General features: G+C 38.4%; 1 protein-coding gene across 5 annotated transcripts in view; it reads left to right on the forward strand.

Moving 5' to 3' along the window:
* The window catches only part of LOC131064127 (dynein axonemal assembly factor 10), a 159930-nt gene that overhangs the window by 109191 nt on the left and 34965 nt on the right, over positions 1–15774 (forward strand). For all 5 annotated transcript variants that reach the window (XM_057998161.2, XM_059221717.1, XM_057998160.2 and 2 more), the window contains one exon: positions 9358–9418. In XM_057998161.2, the coding sequence (XP_057854144.2) occupies positions 9358–9418 (61 nt within the window). The remainder of the gene's footprint in view (positions 1–9357; positions 9419–15774) is intronic.

The raw sequence follows: 15774 nt of genomic DNA on the forward strand, positions 1-15774 counted from the left end.
TCTACAAAGATTACATAGTATAATGCGTTTCCTAGTGATGGTTCAGACATAGGCCCACATAAGTCAGAGTGAACTAGTTCTAGTACTCCTGCAAGGAAAAGAGCTTTTAGTGTTTTTCCCTAGTGCACATCCTTTACAAACATCTGAATGAATTGGCTTTAGTTTAGGTAGTCTTGTGACTAATTTCTCCATAGAGGGTAGAGCACGAAAATGTAAGTGCCCTAGTCTTCTATGTCAAATTTCCGCTTGATCTATGACTTCATGAAGTAAGGTTTGATTTGGCTCATTACACAATTCATATAGGTGTCCTTTTCTGTAACCAATCACTTGTGCTCTTTTGAAGGTGGATGTTTTTGGCCATGCCATTACCTTTCCTTCTATGAATGAGACTCTATATCCGTCATCCTCAAGTGCAGAGATAGAGACTAAGTTCCTTTTGATGCCTGGTACAAATAGTACCCTGGTGAGTTGGTTTGAGATTCCAGACTTCAGTCTGATTGTACATGTCCCGACACCTTTTACAGGATGTGCAGAGTCATCCCCTATTGTTACCTCTTCATTTGATCCCTCTTCCATTGAGTCTAGTAATTCTCTGAATCTGGTGACATGTCTTGACGATCCACTGTCTATCACCCAAGTGTTAGACTTGTTTGAAGCTTGACTTGATAGTGCTGAATATAATACAAACTTCTTAGATTCAAGTTCTGTGTTCCTCTCTACTTTGGCGAATGATGCCTGCTGTTTTACTTTGTCAGGACAATTAAATGACATATGTCCATACTGATCACATCTATGACATTGGATTTTTGACATGTCTTTCTTATGAAAGCTTTTCCCATGATGGGATTTTCTCTTCTTGAAGTTTCTCTTCTTGCCTTTCTTACGGGAGTTGGTATTCAGAATGTGGAGGTCCTCATCTTTAGTTTTGTGATTTCCCCCTTTCATTTGCCTTGATTCTTCAAGGAGACAGTCATCCCTTAGTCGATCAAATTCTGTGAATTTATCCCTTGCATTTATGCCTTGTTTGAATGATTCCCAGGATTCAGGTAATCCGTCTAGGGTAATGTTGACGTGTATTTTATACACAATCATACACAGAATAAAATACCATTAGGCATCTTATCCTCTCTTGAGAAAATAGTCTCTAACTGCTGAAGATCTGCAAAAAGGATCAGTTAGATGGACTCCAAGGTTCTTTTAGTGGGGTCTCCACGTGTGGACAAGCTTTTTAGTGGTATGATGTGATTTGCTGTTTCCTCCAAGGGGTCTTACGTATTCAAAGCTCGAAGATTTTACTAAACTAAAGGAACTTTCAAAAAAAGCAAAAGATAGGGTTTAAGAGGTCTAATCTAGCCTAACCCTACGAACGACTTAGCATGAATGAGATTTGGCAAGATTCAACCAACTTCAATTTGCCATAAGATAACAACTCAATTGAAATTAGTGCGATCTTCTAAGGTAATAATGATGTTCAATGCATCAAAGACCAAGGACACTACTACGAAGGTACATATCCTAGATACGACAATGCTTGAAGGTTAAAGACTCAAAATGTTCTCCAGTCGACCACGCAAGGCTTTCCTACAATCAGCAAGAAGCTAGTGGTTTGGATTGCGAATCTTACCAAATATCAAATCTCACACTTAGTCTTTCAAATTAACAAACTACTTTGATTGAGCGTGATTCAAGTACATCCAACAACCATGAAGATAACTTAAGAAATTTGCAACAAAACACCATAACTTCAATATTTTATTGATTTCCAAGTCATCATATACAACAATTGCTTGAATTTCTCTCTTCAAGACTCAATCTTGCTACAAAATAAGAATTACTTCTAACTTTAATCTCTCTATTTCACTCTTATCTGACTATTCGACTATTAACTATTATCAAATGAAATGAAAAATGGGGGTATAAATAGCATCCCCAGTTACAATGAAAGGTCCAGATTGAAAGTAAATCAACGGACAAGATCATGACACCTAAACCCTAATTAGGGTTTGTTACAAATGACCTCCTTTTTACTGAACAATATTAAATACATAGCCAAATATTAAATTCGGCACAAAAATCTAGGAGGTATCAACCAATGAGAAATAAGATGTCATGTCATCTGTAACAACCTTTCATCTAGAATCTTATTCCCTTTCCAATTCTCTTTCTTAGCATATGCAATGAATTTTGTCACGATTCCTTCGATTTCTGTGATTGGAATCTCGGGAAGATTCTTGATACTCTCCTCTAAGTGGATGACCTGATCGAATGCATCTAGAAGAGCTGCGTCCCAAGTAGGTTCAAGTTCCTTTGTTCTATCAATCAGGAGCATGGTGGCATACATCTGATCATACTGTTCATCTGTAACATCTGCATCCTTGCGAAAGATGATCTTGATTCTATCCTCAAATTCCTGGATATCCACATCTGTCTCGACCTCGATCCTTCTGCCAAGAATGGTACGAAGTACCTCAAATACTCTGTCCTGGATCGGATTGATCACCTCCTCAACTTGACCACATCTAACACTGATGTCCTCGAAGAGAACACTCTTTATATGAAGTAAGGTTGACCACTGAAACAAACTGTGAGAATCACCTTCTAAGATCCTCTCCCGCGTTAAAATTCTTCTGGATGTGTGTCTTATTACCTTCAAGACAGGGATGACAACGTCCTTGGTATGGGCAAATGCAGCTACTATTGCCATCAATCTGTGAATAATCTCAAGAACTTGGATAGCCTGATGAATGATCTTCGACATCCTTGTAACAAACTCTATGGCCATTGTATGAGATCTATCCATCCAACTACATGTACGCTGGACCAGGTTCCTGAATCTTTCTGCTTCATTGATCGATTGAAGGGGCAATGCTTGCACTGGTGATCTAACTGGATCCTGACGTCCCAAAGGTTCATTGATGTGACTGAAATAAGTCCTCCATGCACCGACCTCTCTCTCAAGCTTTCTATTCTTTTCTACTTCTTCTCTAAGCTTGTCCTTCAATGCCTCAAATGTGTCGGTGGCATCATCTAAAGTCTGCTCTGCTGTGGATGGTCCTAACTCAATAGTCTGTATATGATAGTCTTCTGCTAGGATCTCACCCTCATATTTGTCTGCTGCCGGTGTAGCTATCTGCAGTTTTCTAGATCCAGTCTCATCTCGAATCATCTTGGACATCTTTGTAGCCTTCTTCTTCTCTGTTGTCATATGTGAACGTCCAACAAGGCTCTCTAAATCAATTGCACTGTCCTCGTCCTCAATTATGATCACCCTAGTCAATCTTTCCTTCAACCAATCTGGGATATTCGATCTTGTCTCTTGAACTTGAATTTCTTTATGTACTATTTCTTCTTGTCTGGGAGGAGATGTTACTTCATTATCTTCTTCTAAATCATAGTCTTGGAGAGATCCATCTGACGAAACATGCTGTGCCTGTCCTTCTTCCTGTCTGTCATTCTGTACCATCGACTCCATGGACTCTTCCACTCGAACTGTTCTATTCTCTGGTCTGGAAGAAGTACCTGGTGCTTGATCTTTGTTGGCACCTTGCTTTTTCTTGGAAGACTCTTTCTTTTCCGATCTTTCCTTTCTCTTCGAACCTCTCGAATGGAGATTGCCCTCACTGGCACATCGAAGGTTACCTTCACCTGAATTCCTAGGATTAGGATTGCCTTCACTAACACTTGCTCCACCTTGGGCTGGTTTCTCTTCCAAAGTAAAAGACATAGCTATGCCTTGTTCCCTCAACTTCTGATGCTGAACGTCTACCCATCTGCGAGTACAAGACAAGACTGGTGCCATCAAATCATCTAAATCCACGGCCTCGGGCTCATTCCAATTCAAACTTATTGTTTTGCTTTCTCTATCATATGAAGACTGGATGTGCCTGCCATTGTCCTGAGCTTGGTCGGCCACTCTGTAAATCCTGCATTTCCTGATGAAATCCAAAGGCAATCTAGAATGTATCTTTCGTTTTACTTCGAGATCATCTAAGAGGTTCATCATAAAATCTTCAATTTGGTGCTCATGCTTAAATCTTCTACCGACCGTCTCCTCTAAATGTCCATGTGGATCAAAGCTCTCTCTCCAAGCAAAAGATGAAAAAGAATACAAGGCTAACTCCTTCTCTGCGTCATCCATGGCTAAGACATTAGGACATACCTCAACTGAATTACCCAAAATAATAGGTACCTGAACTCCATTCTGATGTCTGTGTCTGAATGCCTTCACATACACTGCCAACTGCCTTGTTACTTCAAGTAACACAATTCTGTCTGTCGGGTACCTCGGCAACATGTATGGAGGTAAAGGACATCCATGCACTCTAATGTAAGTGAACTTGGGAAACTGAATGAACCAAGCACCGTACCTCTTGATGAACTCCTGGGCGTCCTGAGATAATCTGTTGTGAATCCCTCCTTGCAACGTCCTTGTGATGTTCATCGTGAAAGTATCATTGACTAACTTGTAGTTCTTCCTTGGTGGATGATGCAAGTAGGTATAGGATTCACAAGCTCTGACCTCGTCGGGTCCTCTTCCAATCACTCCTCTGTGGGGTAGTCCTGCGTACTCAACGCCCCTGATTAAGGCATAGATGACGTATGAACTCATGTGGAAGGACTTAGTAGCCCTGAGTCTTCTCAACTGTATGTCTAAGCAATGGCTAATTATTCTAGCCCAATGTATCGTACCCTTTCCTTGAACAATCACCTGGATGAAGTAAAACATCCACTTCTCAAAATAGAAAGCATGAGGTGCTCCTGTAACTCTGTTGAGCATGGCAATCAAATCTCTGTATTCCTCCTGGAAATCAATCCGGTGCGGTGTGTTCGGTACTTTGCTCAGACGGGGACGACTCTTGAGTAGCCAGTTCTTGTTGATTATGCTTAGGCAAGCATCTGGATCATCATCGTACACTGATCTGGCTCCTTCAATGCTCTTGTATATCATGTCCCTGTGCTCTGGAAGATGGAAGGCTTCACTTATAGCTTCCTCTGAAAGGTACGCCAAAGTGTTTCCCTCATTGGACACAATTGTCCTGGACTGTGGATTGTAGTGACGGGCACACTCGATCATCAACTCGTGGCACTGAATAGCTGGAGGAAAACCGGCCGCCTTGATGATGCCACTCTCTATAATTCTCCGGGCGACAGGTGATGGCTTGCCGATGTAAGGGACCTCTCGAAACTTCTTCGTGCTAAAGTTCCCCAAGTTGGTATCTCCAATGTTGCTCCACTTTGACACGATCTTGGTCTCCACCTCTTCGATCTTCTGATCTTCTTTCATGAGAGCCGAGCGGCTGGTGGATGCTCCCGCCTTTGGGGTCGCCATACCTACACAACATTTCATTATAAGAAATAGATTTTGCAATAAATAACGGTGAATAAGAGAGACAAAGTTTTTAGGAAACCTCATGATAAGTCTCTAGAGTTATCATTTCCTAAAAACAACGATTGAGCTAAGAGAAATTCAAAAATCAAAAATTCAAAATTTGGAATATGACGATGAATGAATAAAGCAATAATAATAAATCGCCATACCTCAATAGAGAGCTAACTCTAGAATGCAAAAACAAAATTCGCCTAGGCAAAATTTGAGGTATAAAATAGTCTTCAATGTGGTCTCCTCAAAATTGACTTTGCCACCTCTGGAGTGAACGTGATCTTCAAGTATCGCCTTAGACGTGGTCTTAAATGATCTTCAAATTTGCCTTTGACAAATTGCTCAAACAAATCCTCCAAGTCTTTAGCAAATTCGTCTTAATGTATCCTCAAGTTCGCATTTGATGTGGTCTTCAAATTCGCACCACCCTGGATAACTAAGCGCCACCCTTGGTCTTCAACGTAATTCGCACTCCACACAAGATGATATTAGCGCCACCTTTGGTTTGAAATCGCAACACCTTTGAACACACTTCGCACTATATTCGCCTCCTCTTAATTCGCATGAAGAAAGGTAAAAATGATTATGTGAAAATGAAATCTTTCACCCTTCATATATAGCGCGCTCATCCTTTCACCCCTTAGGCCGACTTGCTTAATAAAACCATTTTTTAAATGATTTGCAATAAAATAACAAGGCCGACTTGCTTAATTGGGCGCTCCAAATCGATTTTATATTAATTAATTAATTAATTACTAATGCCTTGCGTTTTTTAAATGTTAATTTCGATTTTAAATAAAGGCAAAAAATAATTAATAAAAGATAACGCCATATTAAATGCTAAATAAAATGGATATTCAAATTTTAAATTGATTTAGCATTTGAGGAAAATTCGAATTGCTTACTTGGCGCCAAAACTATGAAAACAAAGGGGACGTACCTCATCGCCCTGGTCCCTTGGAGAGGGACAGGAGCGATCCATTATTTGGTCTGGATTTTTGCATTTTTTACGTCTAACTCCTTCATCTCCACGTTCAATATTGATCATCATGATAGGTTCTTCGAATTTGATCATCTTGCATGTGTGCTTAAGGGCCTCTTTAATGCTCATCGCCTTGGTCCTTGTCCAAAGGACAGGAGCGATCTTCTAATTTCCTCGTTCAATATTCATCTTTGTTCCTCGATCTTTCATTATTGGCGAATAACATCCTTTGTTCGTGTCTTTTGCGCTTATTCCATTTGTCTTCATTATGTGTTTGGATGCATTAAAGGGATCATCGCCCTTGTCCCTTGGAGAGGGACAGGAGCGATCCACGTTTTCTCCTTAACCTTGGCAAGTTTAAACTTCAATCTTCGTTGTGATGTCTTCCAAACGATGTCCCTTACCTTGCTTAACCTCGCCTTGCCTCGTTTTTGAAAGAATATGCGTGCTTTTGATGATATTGCCCTGGTCCTTGCCCAAAGGACAGGAGCGATGTGAGCTTTTACCTTGATTGGCAATGTTTGGACGTTCAACACTCTTGCGAATTATCTTCAAACGATGCCTTGGACCATATGCTATCTTATGACGTCTTGACTTAGTTTAAATTTGAAGCAAAACGAGGAATCCAAAGCAAATCGCCCTGGTCCCTTGGAGAGGGACAGGAGCGATATAGTCTCCATGCTCAAAATGATGATCATTTTACGTTCAAAACCCTTGTATATCATCCTTTTATCATACCATGGACCCTCTAAAACATTGCAACATCTTGTCCTTACGTAAATTTTGCATGAAATGACCAATGCATTCAACATCGCCCTTGTCCCTTCCTGAGGGACAGGAGCGAACTAGGCTATAGGGTGTCAATCTCTTCATTTTAACGTCCTTTGAGTGTTTGCGCACGATGAAGACGCCTTGAAATGTCCCTCGCCACCTTGTCTTGACTTGTGTCGACCTTGAACTTTGGAGGAACGACCTTGAACTTGCGTAGGAAGTATCATCACCATTGTATCGCCCCGGTCCCTTGGAGTGGGACAGGAGCGATCCTTCCCTTGTGGCCACTATCTCACTTTGCCAGGTTCCAAGTTTATATTCAACGGACTCGTCCTTCTTCACTCTATTCGTCCATGCCTTGACATCGTCTGTAACTTTGCAAGGAAAGCAATTATATCAAAAATCGCTCTGGTCCCTTCCTGAGGGACAGGAGCGAGCTAGGCATGTAACACTGTTATGGACGTCCCAAAAATCTTCAATTTATATTCAACGCATTTATCTCATGTTTTCCCTTGTTTTTGAACGTAAACTTGCCTTGACCTTTGTCTGGATTTTGCATAATGAAGGAAATCGCTCTGGTCCCTTGGAGAGGGACGAGAGCTACAAGGTACCTCGCCCTGGTCCCTTGGAGAGGGACAAGAGCGATTTAGTCAATATAGGTCATTCTCCTTCGTTTTTGCATCTCAAATTATATTCATTTGGCAAAGCATCTTCCTTCGGACCCTTTCAAATTGTTAAGTTTTCAAAATCTTGCAAGGACAAGGCGAAATTTGAATTGTAGCTCCGGTCCTTCACTGAGGGACAGGAGCGATTTTCCTCCTGGAGGCATTTCTGTGCTCATGAAAATCTTCAATTTATATTCAATGGAAAGATATCGCCGTTCTCCATCGCTTCCAACTTGAAATTTGTCTGGACTCTGCAGGGATGATGAGATATTTGAAAATGAGCTCCCGTCCTTCACTGAGGGACAGGAGCGATTTTGCTCCTACAGGCCAAAATAACATGATTTTTCACATTTTAACACTTCACGAGGTGGGAACAAATCAATCCCAATGCCCAGGATCAAAATCAAAAAAGGTCAAAATTTGATCAAAATATTCAATCGGACAAAAATTCACATTGACTGTCAACACTTAGACAAATTCAAGCTCTGCATTAACATTCCAATTGAAAATTAGACCATTTTGGCGAATTCATTGCATTCAAAATTTGCATCCTAGAAAAGGAAGCTCAAAAGCTCTCAAAAACGACTGGATTTTGGCCTGAAAAGACAAAAATTAAAACCCTAAGGCTTGACCCTAAATCCAGACGACTAACCGACTAACAAAACCCTAAAAACGAAAGCAAAAGCGAGCGAAAAACGAGCAAAAAGAGGGGGTCCCCATTTGCGATGGGGCGATGTGTGAAATGGTCACAACAGGTAATCATTGATAGTTCTTGCTTCTCGACTTGATAAGTAAACTTCGCTTTTAGTCTATTCGGATCTTAAGTAGATAGGCTCTGATACCATGTAAATGTAAATAGACTGTGATGACTTTCAGAACAATCAGAATTCTGAGACAATGAATTTATACTGTTATTGTTTGATATGAAGAAATATAAAACTGATTTTAATGTCTTATCAGTTTGCCTCCATAGATACGAAGACCAACCAATTATATGTATTCTCCCTTTCACCGCATGTATCGTGCTTATTGTCTTATTCCATAATGGGAGGCGGATATATATCTTATGTCTTCATTGGATCGTGCCTCCACAGGGGGGTCGCGATCCTATGTGGAACCACGTGGTTCCACATAGGGTCGTGACCCCTGTGTGGAGCCACGATCCTTCTACACCGGCGGTAATTACTTTAAACCAAACATTACATTTAATAAACTAATATGTTAGTTTAATACTAACTTAATTAAATCCCAATAAATTGCAAGTAACATAAAATCGAATTTCTGGGTGCTTTTAATCAGATACGATTTTGTTTAGAGTTGCGACTGAGACTAATTTTAACAGAACTTGTTTATTTTGTATCTTTCAGTAAAAGAAATGTAGCTTTAAAGATTTTGGGTGATTTTATAGCTTTGTACTTTATTGAAGCATTGAGAGTATAAGTTCCTTTATATTTTTTTATTTAGTTTTCTTACTGTAATTCATGTTTTTCTGACATATTGCAATCCAATTTATCTAATTCTTTTTATTTTGTCAATCATGTATGTATAACTTATGACAGGTAGCTCTATTTGAACCTGAAACCAGGGATACGAACCGAGATTGCTGGAGTGTTGCATTTGGTAAAAAATTCACACTTCAAATGTTTGTATATTCTTCTGTTTGGATATCTTTCCTAAAAATTAGCAGTTTGTGGTTTGCATAATCTTATTTCTGTATGTATCATTTATTAGTGTGGTTTTTCAATCGGTAGTGGGGTAATAGATTGGGAAAGTACAACATTCTGGCTGTCTGAAAATATTTGCTATGATAGAAAAATGCTTTCTCCCAGTACCTTGTGGATATTCTTGAACTGGAAGAAGAAAAGCTCCTGTTTAGAGTTACAATGAAACTTGTGTTTTAGTTTTTCCATACTGTTGGAGAATCCTAAAAACTTATGTTTAGAATTCTGATGGAATTTATGTTAGTCACTCATAAGGGGACTTTAGATGCTATGTTTCATCTTTCTTGAATATCATTCACGTGGTCGATCAAATTGAACATTAGTTATATTTTTGTTTTAGGCTTCTCTATCCTGGTAAGAATTAGTAGTAGTATTCTTCATTTTCCTATTCATACGTGCATTTGTATAAGAAAATGAATGAGATGGTTGAAATCCTAGAACAATGAGCTCATAGCACTATTACTACTACGGATGACCTCATAACACTTTATTAATATAGACATTGGATTTTGTATGACTCATCTCATTTTGGAATGCCTTGTTACAGCTTGTAATATTTCAATGATAGAATCTCATTGTATGGTTGGTTGAATATTTTGTGGTAGGCTGTTACAAAGTTCACCGAATTTCTTTGTAAAAATTCAACACTCAGCTAACTTAATTTAAAAAAAATTCTGGTTTAAAGCTGCCTGAAAAATTTGTATAATAATGATTTTCATAATGAAATGCTACAATGTGCTCCAGGGTTTTGATTTTTATTGAAAAATGTGGAACATTCATGTCCACCATAGTTTCCATTAGAGTTTCTTTTGTTTTGTTTTAGATTATAGTTAATGTTGTGATTTCTTTGCCCTTTTGCATTGAGATTCATTGCTTTTGTCTCTTTATTTGCTTACTGTTGTCACGTATGTATTCTGTGGGTGTGTCTCAACTTACTTTGGGTCTGTAGGGTTGTGCCAACGAAGAGGCAAATTCTTTTGTGTTTGCTAGTGTATCCTTGGGCCTGATTTGACTGTGCCACAGATTTCAGCATGGTTTTTGCTGCTAAATTTTTAGCCCTTTTTCCTGTTGAAGCTTAAGGCCATTGATCATGAACATCATTTGGTAGTTGTGATGTTTCTTTAGCCACTTTATTTCATCTAGGTTTAGGTTTTGCCATTTCTATCACATCAATAAGATTATGCTTTAGTTTGGATTTTTATTGTAATTAAAATTTATTAATAGTTGGTTTTCATGACATTTTGTTATTAGTAAATTTTTTATTGGGTTTTAGTTTTTTATTCTATTTTATTTTTACCTATTATGTTTACTTTCTATTTCATTTATTTTTGTATCGTTTTATTTTTTGATAGTTTTATAATATATTCCATATATTTAAACATTTTAGCAAGGTCTAGAAATGTTTATTATTTTATATATTTTGAACTTAATCATGTTTTTTGAAATTGACTTTTGTCCACCAATGAACTTTATTCTGAATATTTTCCTTGCTGAACTTGAAAATGAACACAAGCTTTGAGACATGATGGATATATGCTCATGTAATAATCACCCCAATTTTTTTTTTTTAAATCATTCAACTGAAATTAAGTTGCAATGCAATGGCCTTGTCACTTTTTGATCATCCAGCTCCTGAGATGGGCAAGGTGAGAGTATACTGTGTATAGAACCACACAATCTATCTAGAAGCAGCAAATGTGTATTCTAATCAATTGAAGCGCACAAGGTGGCATAGATAGCCAAACTTCACTTCTCCAGTGGAGTGTATTATGCAAGAATTGAAAGGAAAACACTTAAATGCTTGTTCAGTGAAGTGTGCAGTTACAATGAACACATGAACTTCTCAATTATTTTGCAGAGTATGGAATTACATAATACAATAACTTCCACTTATTCCATGGTGACTACAATTACAATGACCATAGCTACTTCCACTTATTTAGCGGTGAGTGCAATAACAACAATCACAATCACTTTTCATGTAATGTCCCGTAATTAGTTACACTCTAAATTAACTTAAATTCACCAAATCTAAATAGGTAATCAAGTTTATGGAAGTACCTTTAGTACACTGATTCCCCGCATACACAAAATTAGAGAACACTTATGAAGTAATACTCAGAAACTGAAACATATATTAAAGAGATTAGGATGAGTGATACAGTTACCTGCTGAAAGCCTTCAAATGAGTTAATTATCATAAAATCAGATTATAGATGAGTTTCTCATTCTTTGTTATTCCAGCCTTAGTGAACTAGGATAGGTTGGTTTGATAGGGTGCCCAAGAAACCCTCAACCCTAGGCCCAAGAGCGGATGCTACATCCCTCTTGGCCCCATGTGGCCTCTTGCCATCCAGATGGGGTGGTGTACCCAGTGAGGTGTATTATCACCGTTCCCCTTATCACAGCCACCTCCTCTCTAAAGCCCAAGAGCAGATGCTGCACCCCTCTTGGCTCCATGTGGCAGGTTTTAAGCATCCACTATGGAGTGGCATACCTAAGAGAGGTTCCCTTATATACAATGAGCAATCTTGTTTATGATATTCCAATGAAATTATATTTAATGTCCAATTCAGTCCATCACTGATATACAGTTACTATAACTGTTTATACTTAATATTGTTATCACAAGTTCCATTATATTATGTAAGTGAATATGCCATCATTTCATTATAATTGTTACGTTGTCCCTTATATTATCAGCACTACATTGAAATACAGTATTATTCCAGATTATAAATAGATTTTGGTGGTATTATCCATCCTTATATCGTGTTAATGAAATCTATCTTAATTAAGATCGTATGTGGCAATTTAGTTTCAACAATATAAATGACTTTAAGATAGGAATGTATCAGCTGTTATGCTGCAATGCTAAATCAGAATCCTCACATACCTGTTGCTGTTCTGTTGTGACGTCTTCACACATCGTCCCATTGCAAATGTGGACCCCCACTTTTCACTGTTTAGAGTAGAAGTTTTGCCTGATTTCTTGGTGTTTGCCTTTGCTTATGAGAGGGTTTTTGAATTTTGAACGGGATCATGTGTTTAAAATGTCAAATATTAGAGTGATCCTGAGTTTTGCCTAAGTCTAGGGGTTGCCTTAGGGTTTTGATTTATTCTTGCTAAGTGTTGAGTTTCAATTTTGCCTTGACATTTGAGCGTAAATACGTGTTATGAATGTCAAAAGGTCAATATTCCAGACTAGAGGTGTTTTTCCCCTCATATGCCTGACTACACATGATTTTCCCCATTCAAAATCCAGACTGGACATGGATTTCCCTTGGAATCCAAACATACCCTATATTTCCCCCATTCAAAATCCAGACTAGGGGCGATTTCCCACCAGGATGATTAGATTTTGTCTAAGTGTTGGGAATTTCCCTGACTACCATCGAATTTGCCCCAAGGAGTGTGGATGAAGTTGCGGATGACTTAAGTGAGGATACTGTTGACGTGTATTTTGTACACAATCATACACAGAATAAAATACCTAAAGGCATCTTATCCTCTCTTGAGAAAATAGTCTCTAACTGCTGAAGATTCACATAAAGGATCAGTTAGGTAGACTCCAAGGTTCTTTGATGTAGGGTCTCTACGTGTGGACAAGCTCCAGTGGTATGATGCGATTTGCTGGAATCACAAGGGGACTTACATTGAACTTCCGATCTGCTTTGCTGGACACAGGCTCTTACTAACTTAGATTTGAAAAAAATGGAAAAAGGATAAGGGCGAAGAGAGGATCTAATCCTAATACTAAGAATGTAGGAGCAAATGATTTGATTTTTGACAAAACTCTAACTAGATCTTGTTTTGACATCAATGGAACATCTACACAAGACTAGTGCGATCTTCTAAGGGAGCTTTATGATGTTCAAATCATCACCGCAGGCATAGATACCATCCAAGTTGATGCATATCAATGAAGAGGCGACAAATTGAAATTGAGCTTAAGCTGAATGATTCCAGTTGACTACGCAAGGCAAGTCTGCAATCAACAAACTGCTAGTAGTATGGATGTACGAATTCCACCATCAATCAATCACACTTCCTCCATTCATCTAATTATCTACCATCTAAGATTGAAGACTTCAACAAGAAACCATGCAAATTGCAAGAAAACGACATATTTCACCATTACTTCAATGAAAATGGAGTTTGTTTACAATCAATGGCAACAATTTCTTGCCTTGTCCTCCTATTCTACTCTAATTGCTATTCTATCAACTATATTCTAACTCTTCCAACTATTTACAACTCTCTCTAATCATCTAAAATTCACCTTTACAAAATGAAATGCCTGGGCTTATATAGTGCCCACAATACAATTTGATGGCTTAGATCAATTCAAGATTAATGGCCAAGATTTTACAATGAAAACCCTAATTAGGGTTTGTTACAACCATTACATAACATTTAATGCTTGACCAATGATAAAATTGTATTGCTTAGACACATGTCCCTTCTAGAAAAATCGACCAATGGATAGCCGGGGTAGGTACATCGAAGTTTGTGCCACCTTCCATGAGTTAAGTACATTGAATCTGGACATGCTGAGGTGGACTTCACTGACTGGAGGAGTGATGACTGGGATGCCACCTCATCTGACACTTGAAGCTTGCTAGATATTCAATTTGATGTCGTTGAGAGGCTATCTTTAATTAACTCTTGTTCTAACTCCTTTTGTCCTTGGTGTGCAGGATGATGTACCTCGCCTTGGAACGCTGGATTGGAAGAGGTCGCCCTTGTCTTGGCTTGATCGTCCTGGCGAAGACCGTCCTTGATCCGGCTTGATTTTCCTTGAAGAGACCTCCATTTGACGCCTACACAACATTTCAAAATTAGTAACATGATTTTGCAATGAATAGATAGAGAGCAAATTTTAGGAAACTTAATGATAAGTCCTTTATTAATCATTTCCTAAAAACGACTCTTGAGCTAGGAATTCAAAATTTCAAAATTTCAAAATCTAAGCTATGACGATCAACAATCAAAATCAAAACAATAAATCCATATCGCCATACCTCACTAGAGAGCTAACTCTAGAATGCAAAATGAGGAATTTGCCTAGGCAAAATTTGAAATAAGATGGTCTTGATGTGATCTTCAAAAGAACGTTCCTCATATCAATTTCGCCACCCTCCAAGTCTTGGACGTGATTTCCTCTTCAAGTTAGCAATTTCGCCATCTTTGATATGTCTTTGACGTGATTTCCTCTTCAAGTTAGCAATTTCGCCATCTTTGATATGTCTTTGACGTCCTAGGCAACTTCGCTCAAATGGAAACTTCAAGTTCGCCTCTCCTTTGGATAGTAGTTTCGCACCACCTTTGATTGAATTCGCTCCTCTTCTTGAATGATAATTTCGCCCTTCCTTTGTATGAAATTCGCTCCTCTTTTGCCTTCTCCAAGTTGCATATGAGAGATGATAAATGATGATGTGAAAATGAAATAAACACCTTCCTTTATAGGCGCTCACCTTCATATTGACCTTAGGCCGACTTTTTGCAAAATATAGCAATTAAAACGATTTTTAAATAAATAATAAAGACCGACCTTGACAAAATAAACCCAAGCGCTCCCTTTTGATTTTTATTAAATTAATAATTAATTATTAAATGCCTTTATTTTAAATTAATAAATTTCGATTTTTTACAAAGGCAAAAAATAATTAATAAATACATACCATGCGCTATTTAAATGCTTTTAATTAAATATCGATTTTTTTTCTAGCATTTAAATAAATTTAAAAAATGTGTTTTAAGCGCCAAAATGAAAAAGTGAGAAGATACGTACCTCATCGCCCTGGTCCCTGACTGAGGGACAGGAGCGATCCATCAATTTGGTCATGATTCTTGCAATTTTTATGTCCAAGGTCTTCATCCTTACGTCCAAATCGCCATTTTAGCTGGGTCCTTTGAGTTAGATTGACTTGCATGTGTGAATGAGTGCCTTTGGATGTAATATCGCCCTGGTCCCTTCCTGAGGGACAGGAGCGATCTAAGTTTTTTGCTTGAAATTCTCCATTTTGGTACGATCCTTTCCTTGTATCATCTTCCAAATGCCATTTAAAACCTTGTGCGTCCTTGTCTTAACGTGATTTTCAAAGAATATCATGTGTTTTGCCTAACATCGCCCTTGTCCCTTGGAGAGGGACAGGAGCGATCTCCATGTCTTCACGTTCATCTTGTATCTTTGACCTTCGAACTTCCATTGTAGGGCGAACAACACCTATGCTCATTCCTTTCGCGCTTATT

The sequence above is a fragment of the Cryptomeria japonica genome, chromosome 5 (genome assembly GCF_030272615.1).
Source record: "Cryptomeria japonica chromosome 5, Sugi_1.0, whole genome shotgun sequence".
Lineage (NCBI taxonomy): Eukaryota > Viridiplantae > Streptophyta > Pinopsida > Cupressales > Cupressaceae > Cryptomeria > Cryptomeria japonica.